Source organism: Pelobates fuscus, chromosome 1 (assembly GCF_036172605.1).
Source record: "Pelobates fuscus isolate aPelFus1 chromosome 1, aPelFus1.pri, whole genome shotgun sequence".
In the NCBI taxonomy this organism is placed as follows: Eukaryota; Metazoa; Chordata; class Amphibia; order Anura; family Pelobatidae; genus Pelobates; species Pelobates fuscus.
Window position 1 is genome coordinate 247,049,925 of NC_086317.1, and position 15,273 is coordinate 247,065,197.

At 38.7% G+C, this 15,273-nt stretch overlaps 1 protein-coding gene across 1 annotated transcript in view; it reads left to right on the top strand.

Moving 5' to 3' along the window:
• COL9A2 (collagen type IX alpha 2 chain) overlaps positions 1–15,273 on the top strand; it is a 72,229-nt gene that overhangs the window by 45,182 nt on the left and 11,774 nt on the right. The window contains exons 11-26 of the mRNA XM_063456391.1: positions 5,151–5,207; positions 6,035–6,088; positions 6,921–6,974; positions 8,420–8,473; positions 9,171–9,224; positions 9,603–9,656; positions 11,059–11,112; positions 11,800–11,853; positions 12,184–12,237; positions 12,353–12,397; positions 12,776–12,829; positions 13,234–13,287; positions 13,556–13,609; positions 13,794–13,865; positions 14,435–14,470; positions 15,139–15,183. Of these exons, the coding sequence (XP_063312461.1) occupies positions 5,151–5,207; positions 6,035–6,088; positions 6,921–6,974; positions 8,420–8,473; positions 9,171–9,224; positions 9,603–9,656; positions 11,059–11,112; positions 11,800–11,853; positions 12,184–12,237; positions 12,353–12,397; positions 12,776–12,829; positions 13,234–13,287; positions 13,556–13,609; positions 13,794–13,865; positions 14,435–14,470; positions 15,139–15,183 (849 nt within the window). The remainder of the gene's footprint in view (positions 1–5,150; positions 5,208–6,034; positions 6,089–6,920; positions 6,975–8,419; positions 8,474–9,170; positions 9,225–9,602; positions 9,657–11,058; positions 11,113–11,799; positions 11,854–12,183; positions 12,238–12,352; positions 12,398–12,775; positions 12,830–13,233; positions 13,288–13,555; positions 13,610–13,793; positions 13,866–14,434; positions 14,471–15,138; positions 15,184–15,273) is intronic.

Consider the following 15,273-nt stretch of genomic DNA (forward strand, 5'->3'; position numbering starts at 1 on the left):
GTTGAGAGCAGAAGGATTTCCAAAAACGGGAAACAAATTGGGAACCTCTGTCAGATACAATTTGGGAAGGTATCCCATGTAAACGGAAAATCTCCCTAGCGAATATCTCCGCTAATTCGGGCGAAGATGGGAGTTTAGGTAAGGGAATGAAGTGAGCCATCTTAGTAAATCTGTCCACCACAGTGAGGATAACAGTCTGCTTTTTAGAGATAGGCAAATCAACAATGAAGTCCATAGCCAAACAGGACCATGGCTTTTCAGGAACCTCTAAAGGGTGCAGAAATCCGCATGGAAGCGAATGGGGTTGCTTGGTCTTGGTACAAACCTCACAAGCCCCGATGAATTCCTTAATATCTTTACGTAACTCAGGCCACCAGAAATCTTTAGAGATCAGAGCATACGTCTTGCGAATGCCAGGATGTCCAGCCACCTTGCTGTTGAGGAAACAGCGTAACACTTCTAGTTGGAGAGTGGCAGGAACGAAGTGTCGATCCCCAGGAGTCTGTTTGGGCGCAAGATGCTGAAATTTCATGATCTCGGCAAGCAACGGAGAGTGAATCCTGAGATTCGTGTTAGCGATGATATTACCCTTAGGAACTATGGAGGAAAGGACTGGTTCAGTTATAGTGAACGGTTCATATTGACGAGACAAAGCATCGGCTTTAGAGTTCTTAGACCCAGGTCTATAAGTAAGTGCATAATTAAAGTGAGTGAGGAACAAGGACCAACGAGCCTGCCTGGCGGATAAGCGCTTAGCCTCCCCAATATAAGACAAGTTCTTATGATCCGTTAAAATAGTAACAGGGTGTAATGTCCCTTCTAGTAAATGTCTCCACTCCTTTAAAGCCTTAATGACCGCTAACAGTTCCCTGTCGCCGATGTCATATCTGCTTTCAGGCCCAGATAATTTCTTAGAGAAGAACCCACAAGGGTGTAACGGTTTGTCCACCCCTAACCTTTGAGACAGAACAGCCCCAACTCCCGTCTCAGAAGCATCGACCTCGAGTAAGAACGGCAGAGTCGTATCAGGGTGGACTAGAATGGGAGCAGAAGCAAAAAGTTCTTTGAGAGTCTTGAAAGCAACAAGAGCCTCCGTAGACCAGGTCCTAGTATCAGCCCCTTGTTTGGTCATATTGGTAATAGGCGCAATGATAGAAGAGTATCCCTTAATGAAGCGCCTATAGTAGTTGGAAAAACCAATAAACCTCTGAATAGCCTTGAGTCCTTTGGGCAAAGGCCAATCTAAAATAGATTGGAGTTTGTCAGGATCCATTTTAAAACCTTCCCCAGAAATCACGTAACCAAGAAAGTCTATCTGAGACTGATCAAAGCTGCATTTCTCCAATTTACAGTATAAGCCATGTTGCAGAAGTTTGTGTAATACCTTTCTGACTTGTCTATGGTGAGTCTCAATCTCCCTAGAGTGTATCAGTATGTCGTCCAGGTAGACAATAACACAATCATATTGAAACTCCCTAAGTACCTCATTAATCAAATCTTGAAATACTGCAGGAGCATTGCAAAGTCCAAACGGCATAACTGTGTATTCATAGTGGCCATACCGGGTATTGAACGCCGTCATCCACTTTGTGTCCATGCTGGATTCTCACCAAATTATATGCCCCTCTGAGATCTAACTTGGTGAAGATTTTGGAGCCCTTAAGACGATCAAACAACTCGGTAATCAATGGGATAGGATAAGCATTTCTGATAGTTATTTTATTCAAGCCTCGGTAATCAATACAAGGTCTCAGCGTGCCATCCTTTTTCTTAACGAAAAAGAACCCAGCCCCGGCAGGAGAAGAAGACCTCCTAATGAATCCTTTCTCTAAATTCTCACGAATATATTCCTCTAGAACAGAGTTCTCCTGAACAGATAAAGGATATACATTACCCCTCGGGGGCATAGTCCCAGGTAGAAGCTTAATTTTACAATCAAATGACCTGTGTGGAGGTAAAGAATCGGCATTCTTCTTGTCGAATACTGCCTTTAAGTCTTGGTACAGGAACGGTATCTGTCTTTCTGTGGACTGAGTAGGACTACCAGGTGTGTTAATATTAGCCAATGGAGAAACCTTGCGTAAACACCTCTCCTGGCAGTTCTGACCCCACGAGAGTATCTCCCCTAATTCCCAATCGATAATAGGGTTATGTCTCTTCAACCATGGATACCCCAGAACTATGGGAACAGAAGGGGACGAAATGAGCATAAGAGATAAACTCTCCACATGTAGGATACCAACATTTAAGTTAATGGGTATAGTCTCACGAAAGATAACAGGGTCCAGTATTGGTCTACCATCTATGGCCTCAACGGCCAAGGGTGTCTCCGTTAACTGGGATGGGAAATTGTGTTTAGTGGCAAAGGCTTGGTCGATAAAATTCTCAGCAGCTCCGGAATCTATCAATGCCATAGCCTTTACTACTTCCTTCTCCCAAGTTAAGGAAACTGGTAGCAGAAGCCTGTGATCTTTATAATTAGGAGTAGAGGACAAAATAGAAACACCCAAGGCCTGTCCTCTAGAGAAACTTAGGTGCGAGCGTTTCCCGGGCGGTTAGAACAGTTCGAGAGTAAATGACCTCTGGCACCACAATACATACACAACCCCTCCCTTCTCCTGTGCTGTCTCTCCTCAGAGAGGCGGGTATAGCCTATCTGCATAGGTTCAGAAGGCAGAGAGACCGTGGAGTCAGGGCTTGGAAATGCGGGGGCTAACCTAAAGGAAGGTCTCCGGTTCCTCTCTCGAGTGTTCTGTCTCTCTCTTAAACGTTCATCTATACGAGAAATGAATGAAATTAAATCCTCTAAATTTTCAGGAAGTTCTCTAGTAGCAACCTCGTCAAGGATTACATCTGAAAGCCCATTCAAAAATACTTCCATATACGCCTGCTCATTCCACTTGATCTCTGACGCCAGAGACCTGAACTCTAGTGCATAATCCACAAGTGTTCGGTTCTCCTGTCTCAGGCGCAACAGTGATCTGGCTGCATTAACCTTTCTACCTGGAGGGTCAAACGTTCTTCTAAAAGCAGCTACAAATGCGTTATAGTTATATACTAACGGGTTATCGTTCTCCCATAGTGGGTTGGCCCATCTCAGAGCCTTCTCAATGAGTAAGGTGATAATAAATCCTACCTTTGCCCTATCTGTAGGATAGGAGCGAGGTTGCAATTCAAAGTGGATACTAATTTGGTTTAAAAAACCACGACATTTCTCAGGAGCCCCACCATAACGTACTGGTGGGGTAATGCGAGAAGAAGCACCTACTGTGGCTACCTCTAGGCCTGAACTTACAGGAGAGATAGGAGTAGTACGTATCTCCTCTGGTGGGCTATTGGCACGAGACAATAACGCCTGTAGCGCTAGCGCCATCTGATCCATTCTGTGATCCATGGCTTCAAACCTAGGATCAGGAGAAGCAAGCTGACTGTTTGTACTTGCAGGATCCATTGGCCCTGTCGTAATGTCAGGATCGGGACAGGGATCCAACACGCAGAGTACAAACAGTAGCCAGATACGTATACCGGACCTTAGAATGGCCGGACTAACGTAAGTAGTACAGTAGGGAATGGTCAAAGACAAGCCGAGGTCGAGGGTAACAGAAGACAGGTAAGCGAGAGACAAGCCGAATCAAGGGTAACAGAGATAAGCAGAGTAGAGCAAACAAGCCGGGTCAAAACCAAAAGGGATAACTAGAATACACGAGCACTGAGTGACTAGAACAAGCTAGAACCACGACAGGGCAATGAGCTAATGAAAGAAGCACTGTTAAATGCCCTGTTCAGATAAGTAAACACGCCTCCGAGGCGTCCTGATTGGTCCTGAAGCAATTGAGTGACAGGTCGTTCCGGGTTAGCGTCCTGACGTCGAGTTCCGGACGTCATGCTATAAAAGGGAGTCACTCCCTCGCGGCCGGCTTTGCATGACCGGATAGACCGCGAGGAAGGGGGAAATCAGACCGTCCGGATGGATGAACGGCTAAGTCTCTACCTCTTTCGGAGGTAGAGACCTCAGGTACCCTGACAGTGTAACAATGGAGGCTCTATGATCAGTCACCCATAAAACAATAATTTTATTAAAAAAAATAAAACATTTCTAACCATATATACAAATCAAATTGATCTTTCTTTCTATATATATTAAACACATTGTTATATAGCAATGTGGAATTCTGTGATATGCTAATCTAGGCCATCTCCAATGAAAGCCACTGATCACTTTCTATACCTAGTCCCGTAGGCCTATATTATAATCTATAATAATAGTCTAGGACGAATTCTATATTCAGTAAATAAAGGCATTGCAATCATAATCCCGAACTAATTCCAGTTCAGTAAAGAAAGGTTTTAAAATCACATAGTCTAGAATTAATAACCTAGGTCTTTGTCCAGCCTACTTTATTGTAAACAGCTTGTTAAGCTGTTTTCTTGTACATGTCTGGGACAGATAAACTAGAGTTTACTAAATCATTAACTCCAGGGGCTGGACAAAGTCACTCCTATCTCCTAGTTCTACTGAGACTTGAATTGAGTCCACTTTGACTTCAATAGAGTTTCAAGTCAAGTGGAAACTTACTGAACCAGATCAGGTGGAAATTTGCTGACCTGCTCCTCAGCTTCCTATGTATTTCAATAGGAGGATTAAGGTTGAAATTAATCTTAGCATGTTTGATCTCAAGAGATTGACCTGCATATTTGTTTAGTGAATACCCCAATATAATCTGGGGAATATTTCACATTACACATCTCTTCAAGTTCTTCTTAAGTAGTGTTGATTCCATTTCCATTTTTCATGTGTTACTCCTGGAAATGTATACAGTGTTCCTCAGTCTTACAGAATTCCTTATGTTCCTTTCCTGTGGGTTGGTTTTAGGAAATATTGCATGTATACATTTCACTCTCTTTGGTTCTGTCATTATCTGAACCAGTTCTACCTGCCTAAATCATTTCTGCAATGCTCTGACTCTCCTTCTAGTTGTGACTAATCTACAAATCTAAAATAAAGATTAATGATGATTTTGAGTATGTAACAGTTAAACTGACCTATATACTTCAGTTTATCTCTCTATGTTTACCCATAGTAGGAACCTCTCTAGCATTTGATATAGATGTGATATAGACTTTATTGTACAGTTTTCCCTTCATTCTAGTGTCCATCAAATTGTCCAGCAGGACCCAAAGGACCTCAGGGTTTGCAGGGGGTGAAGGTAAGCTGAATCCCAATTCTCACTTTGCTTGATTAATTATTTCAACACCATTTTCCCACCATTTTCAGATTGTCAAAGAGGGACACTTTATGACCTTTTTAACATCTACAATTTAGATAAATCATATGTTTCATATCTCTTCATTCATTTATTTTTCTTGTGAAGCATAAAAGGACACTCTAGGCACTGTACCTGCTTCATTTTACTGAAGTGCTTGTAGTGTCTGGAATGCCTTCATATGTACTTCCATTTAACATTAAACCATTTTTAATCATTTAATGCTAAGCAGTAGTTCCCAGAATCCCATTCCCTCTGTGCTGCTTGGCGTAATAAGCAAGTGAACAGCAATGGGTGGCTGTGATTGGCTGAGGATGTCAGGTGACTGTTTTTTGTATACCGCAGCATCCATTGCTGGTATGAATTGGTATGACTAAAAGGAAGTGCATAATGTAATGTTAAAATTCTTGACAATGGCTTAACATTGAATGGAGGGACAAAGCCAGAGGACTCCAGACACTATAGTCAATTAAATGATTGTTATAGTGCTTACAGTGTCCCGTTTCAAGTGTTTTTTAATGTGTGTGTGTGTGTATATATATATATATATATATATATACATTATGACGCTATTGTTAACATCGTTGTAAAAAGCCTTTAGTAATATTAAAAAAAAAAAAGGAAATATATTTTTATTGATTTTGAGAAATCTAGAAATAATATGTTGACCTTTAATATGGTATATTGAATTGCCAAAATTAATTGATAATGTAGACATACCATTCTCACCAAGGGTTTTTCGGTAACTTTTTTAATTTTTATTTCTCCAGGGACATAAAGGACGTCCTGGGCCTCTTGGTGAGTCAGGATTGCAGGGAAAGACAGTAAGTATGACTTTATTTACCTAATTTCAAAGGAATATCTAGATAATGCATTGAAATGCTGAAGGGAACTGATAATATTTGTCCAGTCAGATGCTTCTCTATGAGGATAGATGCATATGCACAACAATCACTGCATTACACCAATTCAGTGGTTCTCACAGTGAAGCAGTGAATCCAGTGCTTCTGTTCGAGAGGTATTAGCTGTGTTCCCCATCATCATGTTGAGCATGATGACACAGGACTTGAAATCTAAAGATGCAAGGGGAAAATGGGTCTAGAGGCTGCTTGTTTGACAGCCACTAATCGTATGTTTTATTCATTACTGTTTTATGGAAATGTTTTATATTGAGAAAAGGGTCAGCATCTCTGCACCAAAACCACATCTGTAATATTTTGTGGATTTGGGCTTAGAATGTCCTCAGACTAATACAAAATAAATAAGATAATCACCTTTGAAATTCTTGCATATTTTGCAAATTCCTAGGCTTTCAGATCATAATAGTACTGGGGCGGCTGAAAAACCTCCTGCCAATCCTCATACAAAATTTTAGGTGATGCTTATAAGTCTCTTATAAAAACCTGCACCGTTTTTGTAGTTGTAGCCTTAGCTTATGAAACTTGATTAATTACCGTAATAATAACAACAGTTTGAGGCAGAATGTTTTATTTAAGATGAACATTATTGCGATAGATTGCGTATCTGAAAGGTTTGTTACAGACAGCTGTTGTGATTAGTAGGCCTTTTTTACATGTTATAGTCATTTGAGCTAAGGCCCAAACAATGTATTATGGATATATATTTCTAATTTAGTTTTTTTCCCTCTATGTCTAGGGTACAAAGGGAGATGTCGGAATTTCAGGAGAGCAAGGAATCCCAGGACCTCGGGTAACTGATATATTTTTATTAATATTATTTTAAATATATTTTTATCTTTCAGATTATAATATTAGAGGAGTCTGGACAAATGTAACATTTTCATACGTGTAATATATTAAAAGCTGTCCAGTATTCCAAAATATTCCATGTCAATGGACTATATAAATCCATGAACAGATCAACAGCAATACTATGCAATACAAATGTATTGCAAAATACTGTATGTCCTTGTAGAAACACTAGTATCTACATATAGTCTTAAAAATTTTGGAGTCACTTAGACATTTTCTAGTTTTTTTTTTTTTTTTTTAAGTATAATTTTGTGCTTATTAAAATAACATGACATTGATAAGAAATACAGTTTAATGTTGTTAATTAATATTGTAGCTGGAAATGGCTGATGTTTAATGGTATATCTACATAGGCGTACAGAGGCCCATTATCAGCAACTAACTGTCCTCTGTTCCAAAAGCACTTTGTATTTGTTAATTCAAGTTTATCATTTAAAAAAATTAATTGATGATTAGAAAAGCTTTTGTCAGCATAGCTGAAAACCATGCGCTGATTGAGATGGCAATAAAGCTGGCCTTTAATCAGACTAGTTGAACATCAGCACAGCAATTGTGAGTTCGATTACAGACTCAAGATGGCCAGAAACAAAAAACTTTGTTCTGAAGCTTGTCAGTCTATTCTTGTTCTGAGAATGAAGGCTATTCCATGCAAGAAACTTCAAAAAAAACTGAAGACCTCGTACAATGCTGTGTACTACTCCCGTCACAGAACAGAGCAAACTAGCTCTATCCATAATAGAAAGAGGAGTGGGAGGACAACTAAGCAAGAGGACAAATATACTAAAGGGACACTATAGGCACCAAACCAACTTAAGCTTATTGAAGCGGTTTTGGTGTATAGATCATATCCCTGCAGTGTCACTGATAAATTCTCTGCCATTTGGCGTTAAATCACTTTGTAATAAATAATTATATCGATATATAAAAAATATCATCATTAGAATTACACCAAATGATTTGTGACCACTGTCGCTGGAATGACCCAAAACCTTTAGAAATGAATGCAAGCTTAGGTAGAGCTGTCTGTGCCAATAGTTACACCAAAGAGATGCACGGTGTCACAGTGCGCATCGATGCTGGAAAGGTGCAGGTCAGACAGTTAACACGATGGTAATAAAGGGGGTATAGATAAAAGAGGTGTAGTCAAATGCATGGTGCTATCAGAGAGTTACATTTTCTCTTGGTGTTGAGCTCTAAACACATATCACATGATTCTTCTTGATTTTCTGTTGAGTGAATGTTTCAAAATTCCATGTTAAAGCGAAATTACAGGGTTTCTTTTGAGTCTGGTCATATGGACATGAAAACATGTAGCAAAGTGGACATGTGTTAGCAGTCAAGTAATGTAAAAAATAAATGTTATCTCAATATTGTATTGTACAGGGTCCACAGGGGATCCGTGGTTTCCCTGGAATGGCAGGACCCAAGGGCGAGACAGTAAGTAAACTGCATATAGTGACGTAAAGTTATTCAGTGTGTGGTATTAAAAACAGAACCTCTAATGTACATGTCTGGTTGTTTGTGTAAGACCTGACACAATAACCCAGAGATATATTTTGTGTAAGAGAAACATCTGAGAAAGATGTGCAGGTAAGTGAAAAATAGTACCGTTGTACGTCTTGAGTTGTACAAACAGTCCATTGTATTAGTGCCAGAAACACAGTAGTGTCTCAACCATGGATGCCCCTGCCCTATTAAGCTATACTTCATAATGAACAAGGTTCAATTAATTAGGTACAAGATTGGTCACGGATAAAGGGGCATGTTATTATATCCATTCAAGTGATTTAGTTACATAACCATATATTCATTTTCAATTTGAACAAAGGCAAATTAGTGATCACTGGTGTATGTTAATGGAGTACACATAAAAATTCAATGTATACACATAAAGTGCAAGAATACTCAGAATATTAAAGATAAATATGCCCTTTTGGCAGATTTATCTCACATTTGGGAATAAACTGAAGAGTGTCCCATAACCAATATTGTCTTTTGCTACATATTATTAACTCTCCATACACCCATGAACACACACACACACACACACACACCCACACACATACATATGTTACATGCAAAATGTGCTCTTTAATTTTCTTCTAATGCAAGTGTTTTCCTATGTGTTTCCCAGGGTCCCGTTGGATATAAGGGAATGATTGGATCGGTTGGGGCAGCAGGAAAACCTGTAAGTTGGAGTGAATGTTACACATTACGTTTGATTTGTTTTCTGTTTTTAGCAAATAAAAAAGAGAAAATCAGATTTTTAAACAAAATTGACCTCTGTGTGAGGATTACTATGGTTACTACCCTGTAATATTGCAGAGTGTAACTTTGTGAATGTCTTCAGGGTTCACAAGATCAGTTAGTCATTGTACTGATGAAAAGAGAAATTGCAGCCAGGAATGACAGAGTTGAAAGCCCTCTCTTAATGAGAGTTCCTAAGTCCTCATTATGGACTTCCCCGCAGAGTGCTTCAGTAATTAATTACAGTGAATTTAAGCTAGTTATTATTGCTAATGAGCCTAGCCTCCGAAGTCTCTCAGTTTCCTTTTATCTGTTTCAGGGTGAGGAAGGGCCAAAAGGACCCCCAGGAGAGCCAGGCGAGAAAGGAGACCGGGTGAGATTATGTTGCACATGTTTGATTTCATACATACATGCTCTGGAGCACAGATATATATGGCTGTGGTAGTGAAACCGCTAAAGAGACACAAAGCATGACCTGGAACTTGCATCTCGGCTGTCACCGGTTCTACTGATGTTTTGTTTAATGAAAGCTTTTTGTTTAATGAAAGATTTATACACACACAGACACATTGGACTATGTATGTAAAATTCTATTTATTACTCACATGCAAGCATTAACTGACACTATACCTATTACATAGACATGCAGATGCTCTGAACCGCACACGGTTTCAGCCCTACACATATTTATTTCACGGCTCACTAGCATTCCCTAACTTACCTTCTGTATGTCCAACTTCTGTATTATAATCATAAACAAAACATTATGACGTAGTCTCTTCTTCCCTTGTATTATGATTCGACACATCTGTAGGTCTAATCCTCTCCTTTTATGAAATTACAATCTCACACACTGGTAGTGAAGATTCTCTCTTTCTCAAACTATGACATTACTGCATTAAAGGACCACTCTAGGCACCCAGACCACTTCAGCTTAATGAAGTGGTCTGGGTGCCAGGTCCTTCTAGGGTTAACCCATTTTTTCATAAACATAGCAGTTTCAGAGAAACTGCTATGTTTGTGAATGGGTTAAGCCTTCCCCTATTTCCTCTAGTGGAAAATCACAGTGAGAGCACGCAAGCGTCCATAGGAAAGCATTGTGAATGCTTTCCTATGTGACCGGCTGAATGCGCGCGCAGCTCTTGCCGCGCGTGCGCATTCAGCCGACGGGGAGGAGAAGAGGAGGATCGGAGGAGGAGAGCTCTCCGCTCACCGCTGGAAAAAGGTAAGTTTTACCCCTTTCCCCTTTCCAGAGCCGGGCGGGAGGGGGTCCCTGAGGGTGGGGGCACCCTCAGGGCACTCTAGTGCCAGGAAAACGAGTATGTTTTCCTGGCACTAGAGTGGTCCTTTAAGCATCTATGCAAAAGAATGTTTTTTTTCAAACTGCAACATATATTTGTCAGAGGCTTACCTTTCCTAACCTTGGTATTACCATTCAAAACATCTTTATGTCAGAGTCTCCCAGCCGTTAACAATAACGTCACCATCTTATAAATCCGTGTGTCAGAATCTCAACTTCTCAAGGGCAACATAACCATTGTACATATGTATGTCATAATCTCTTCTTTCATTTGTCATATCTCCATCACATCTGTATTATATACTGTCACTTATATTGTCTAGTGCTTGTCCCTCTTTTATATGCTCCCTGTCTGTATTCCAAATGTATTCTAAATTCTTGTTCTGCCTGTTCCTTTCACTACTTTCACAATTATTTGACATAACCAAGTTTAATCCTTTTGCCTATATTACTTAAACTCATATCTCTGTTACAGGGTGCACGCGGCATCACGGGACAGATTGGTGCTATGGGACCAAAAGGCAACAATGTAAGTGAATACTTATGGCATTTAACACTTACGTTAGGTTACACAATCACCACTGGGAGATAAGCGTTAGATTCTTCCTATTTAAATTAATTTATATTAATTGAATTAATATACAAATATTTAAAAAAAACACCAAAATGAAACAAAAATATTATTCTCTTTTTGTTTGTCTCAAACATGAAGAAATTGTTCTTGATCTGTATATCCTACAAATTAAGTTCCCAGACTACAGAAAACAGAAACATTCAACTTTTCCAATGACAAGCACTGCAAACAAATATGGCCTACATAAAAATCCAGGGCCTGAAACTGGTCAATATGTTTTTTTTTTTTTTTTTTTACTTTCATCTGCTATTTTCTGTCGGTAACACCTCTAACGTCAGAAAATATTATCAACTTAAAAATGGGCTTAGAACATGATTTCATAATTAATCAATGTGAACTTGATAGTCTGATAATGCAATGTTAATGGGGGAAAAAATTCTAGAGAACTGACAGCTCCCCTTTACTTTAATTTACAATTAACATGTCAAGACATATCAGTTATGATCTTGAATATACTAATTTATGGACTTCACATGAAAATGGATACTATTCACAGCTAGAATGCTATGCATTGGTCTTGCTAATTTAACAGCCATTACTGCAGTTCCAGTAAACTTCACTTCATATTTCTTCCATATCTAGGGTCTCCCTGGTATAGATGGCAAGGATGGAACTCCTGGTATTCCTGGAGTGAAGGTGAGTAACATTGTGATTTATTCTTTGAAAATTTCCATGATACCTTTCCATTTGATTGTATTGCCTTTTTTTCTTTTCAAATTCGTATTTGTCTTGCTATATGTTATCATTATCAATTTACTGTACTGTTACACATTTGCTCCCTTTTAAATTACCTGATTACCGTAATTGCTCTTGAGTTCTCAATCTTTTTTTTTTCACCCTTCATCATCTTTTGTCTACCCACCTCTTTTCCCTGTAATTTTCCTTTGTGTTTTGGACATGTAACTTAATAAGTGGGGCTTGTGTCTTACCTTTTTATTTTTTATTACTCCATTTTCTCATAAACAGGGTAGTCCTGGTCAAAACGGGATACCCGGTTCCCCCGGTCACCAAGGATTAGCTGTAAGTATCCACAACAGTGCTTCCCTTCCTACCATTTTAATTGCCTAGATAAGCAGTTTACAGTGCGCATTACCTGAAGGTTTAAACTTATTGTGTTTCTTCATTTTCCCACCAGGGATTACCTGGACAGCCTGGATCCAAGGGAGGAGCTGGGCAAAAGGTTTGCAGGGAATGCTATGGGACAATTATTACTTGCCATTATTTAACAATATCACTAGATTTGGGGTAGATGAATGTCAGGTGCCACTGGAGCAAAGGTAGGATGACTGTATAAATAATGTGGACCATTTGTCTTTTTTCTTAACCCAACTGTTAGTAATGAATATTATATTTTTTTTAAATTGATGTTCTTCACATCTAGTCTCACACACCCTAAAGCTATTTTATATTTTATGTTAAATTACAATAAATCTATTAAAAATGCTTCCTTTCTGAATAGTAAGTAAGTAAGACTTTTGAGTTATATTGTTGTGACCTTGAATGACCAATGACTTGCCAATATGAAATGTCTTAACCCACATCTACTTGTTTCTTTTAGGGTGAGCCAGGTGCTCGTGGAGAACCAGGATTTAGTGGGGCTCCTGGAAAGCAAGTATGTAAATCAATAATCTCCCCCAAATTTTCTATTTCTAGTCTCTGTATAAAAAAAAACTCTGAAAAATCAAGTAAACATAATGCACTGGGTATTTAAGTTACATGTATCACATTTTGTGATGTATAATTGTGGACAAATGGACTATGGTAGTATTCAGAACAGAATCCCAATCAAATACATTTTATTTTTAAAAAAAATGTTAAAGGGTTGCAATATATTCTTGTACAACCAACATATAAGCTTACATTATGATGCTTGTTGGCAGTGTGTTGGATTACAATGTACAAGTGTGTATATTCAGAGAAACATTATCTACATTATGTTATACCATTTATTGAATGTATATGTTTTGTCTTTTCTGCCATAAGACATTCTTCTGTTTTTTTTGGTGTTTTTTTTAGGGGGAAAGCGGTCCACCAGGTGAAGCTGGCCCCAGGGGCATTGTAGGTGTAAAGGTAAATACATGGTGTTGGGCTTAGAACTGTGTACTTATAACAACATACAAGTGTATGAAAATAAATATGTTATGGTTTACATTGTTCTACAACCTACACTATTTACGTTCTGGTTCATATCTTCAATATCAAAATAATCTGAAGAGATTAAAATAATATATGGCATTTAAAAACTAACCCGTCCAAGTGACTGCTGGGAAATGGTCTGTCAAAACAATACTTGTTATAAATCCAGGTTACTGTAAAATCATACATTTCTGTTTTGCAGGGAGACCGTGGAGAGAGAGGACCAGTTGGACCAATTGGACTTCAAGGCAAAGTAGTAAGTAGATATTCAAGTTATGTACAAACATCTTTAAAAATTGCTGGCCTTGTATACAGGCTGTGAGGCAATGATATAAGTAATGTATTAGAACATAATGTGTCAATCCATTGCATACAAATCAAGTGTAGCTTGCATTGTTATCATAAATGAACTCTACCTCTTTTCTTGTTCTTTCTGCTAGGGGGCAAAGGGTGAGCAGGGTCCTCCTGGTGTTCCAGGACCCCAGGGAATCCCCGGAATTAAAGGAGACAAAGTAAGTGGTAGGAATTGTACAGCATTTATTTAAATTAAGGGCATTTATTTGCTTCTTGGTAGTTAGAACTAGGTGTCAAAAAACAATTATGCTAGATATTTTGGCACAGACATCATTTAGCTTTCCATTAGGAAACGCTAACTGACCAGAGCCAGTGAATCTCATGTTAAGCTTTGCAAACTATTATACTTAATTTTTCTGAGGACAATGCTGCTGTTAAACACCCTTTCAGAAAGGAGCCTTTTAGCACATTTGTCAGAATTGTTCTGTTGCAACTTGCTATTTCTTCTTCATAGATATTATGACTCCAATAACATTTCCCATAAAATATTCTGGAATTTTAAACATGGACTGATATCAAGTCAGCCATAAAATTCCATTAGTTTCCATGGTGATTGTTCCACCATATCATCCTTTCGAGAATGAACCTGTGTGTTTATTGAATTGTACAAAGATTGGTCGTCGGCTAGTTTTGGTGACCTATCCAGTCAAGTTTCCTGTTGGGAGTTGGTTAAAGGGATTGACTAGGCCAGATATTCCAAGCTGACTAACCTATTTATGTTCACTAGGGATTTCCAGGAAAGGTTGGAGCAAAGGGAGGACTGGTAAGTGAGTCTCTCATGTATTCATGTGCACACACGTTATAAAAACACCAAGTTATCCTTATGTAATGTGCTGTGACAATTTTTTTTTCTTTAGTTTGTCTGTGTTTACATGCAAGACTGTAAGTTTTGCTTATCATATTTACTACAATAAGACAATTAAACTCAGAAAAAGCCAATGAGGGCTATACTGGTATGTCTTGACATAGCAAATCATGTAGCTTTTGTTACTCTGTGTAGCTATTCTGTATACATATTTATGTATATCTATATGTGTGCAGGTGTAAATATAGTCTCCATGCATCCATCTGTCTTTTATCTAATCCCCTGCCTATGTTGACGTAAAACGCCTCTGAGTAGATCAGTAATATATGCTGCAGGCATTAGACCCCCTACTGTACATGGCACAGCTTGCTACTATATGAAAAGACCAAGATGTCTGTTTCAATTTTATTTCTATGCTTTTGCCTTTGAACTTGCTGATCTTTTTTTGGATGATTTTTGGTACGATTGGTTTCTTTGGTCTCAATGGGCCTTCACCCCTCAGGTCCTAAACTCTATTTGTTCAGTAGCTGTTTCTATTATCTTGATATTTTCACTCAGTAAATGTGTTCTTGCTTGAATGAAGGGTTACATTGCACACACAGAAATATATATAATCTTTGTTACAGGGAGATCCTGGAGTTGAAGGATTGGCTGGCGAGATAGGAGAGAAGGTAAGAATTACATTTTTGAGTATTTTACTAGATGTACCTAATTTAGCTACACTTATTTTGCTTCATGTCCCGGAGTATTGCGAGGTATTA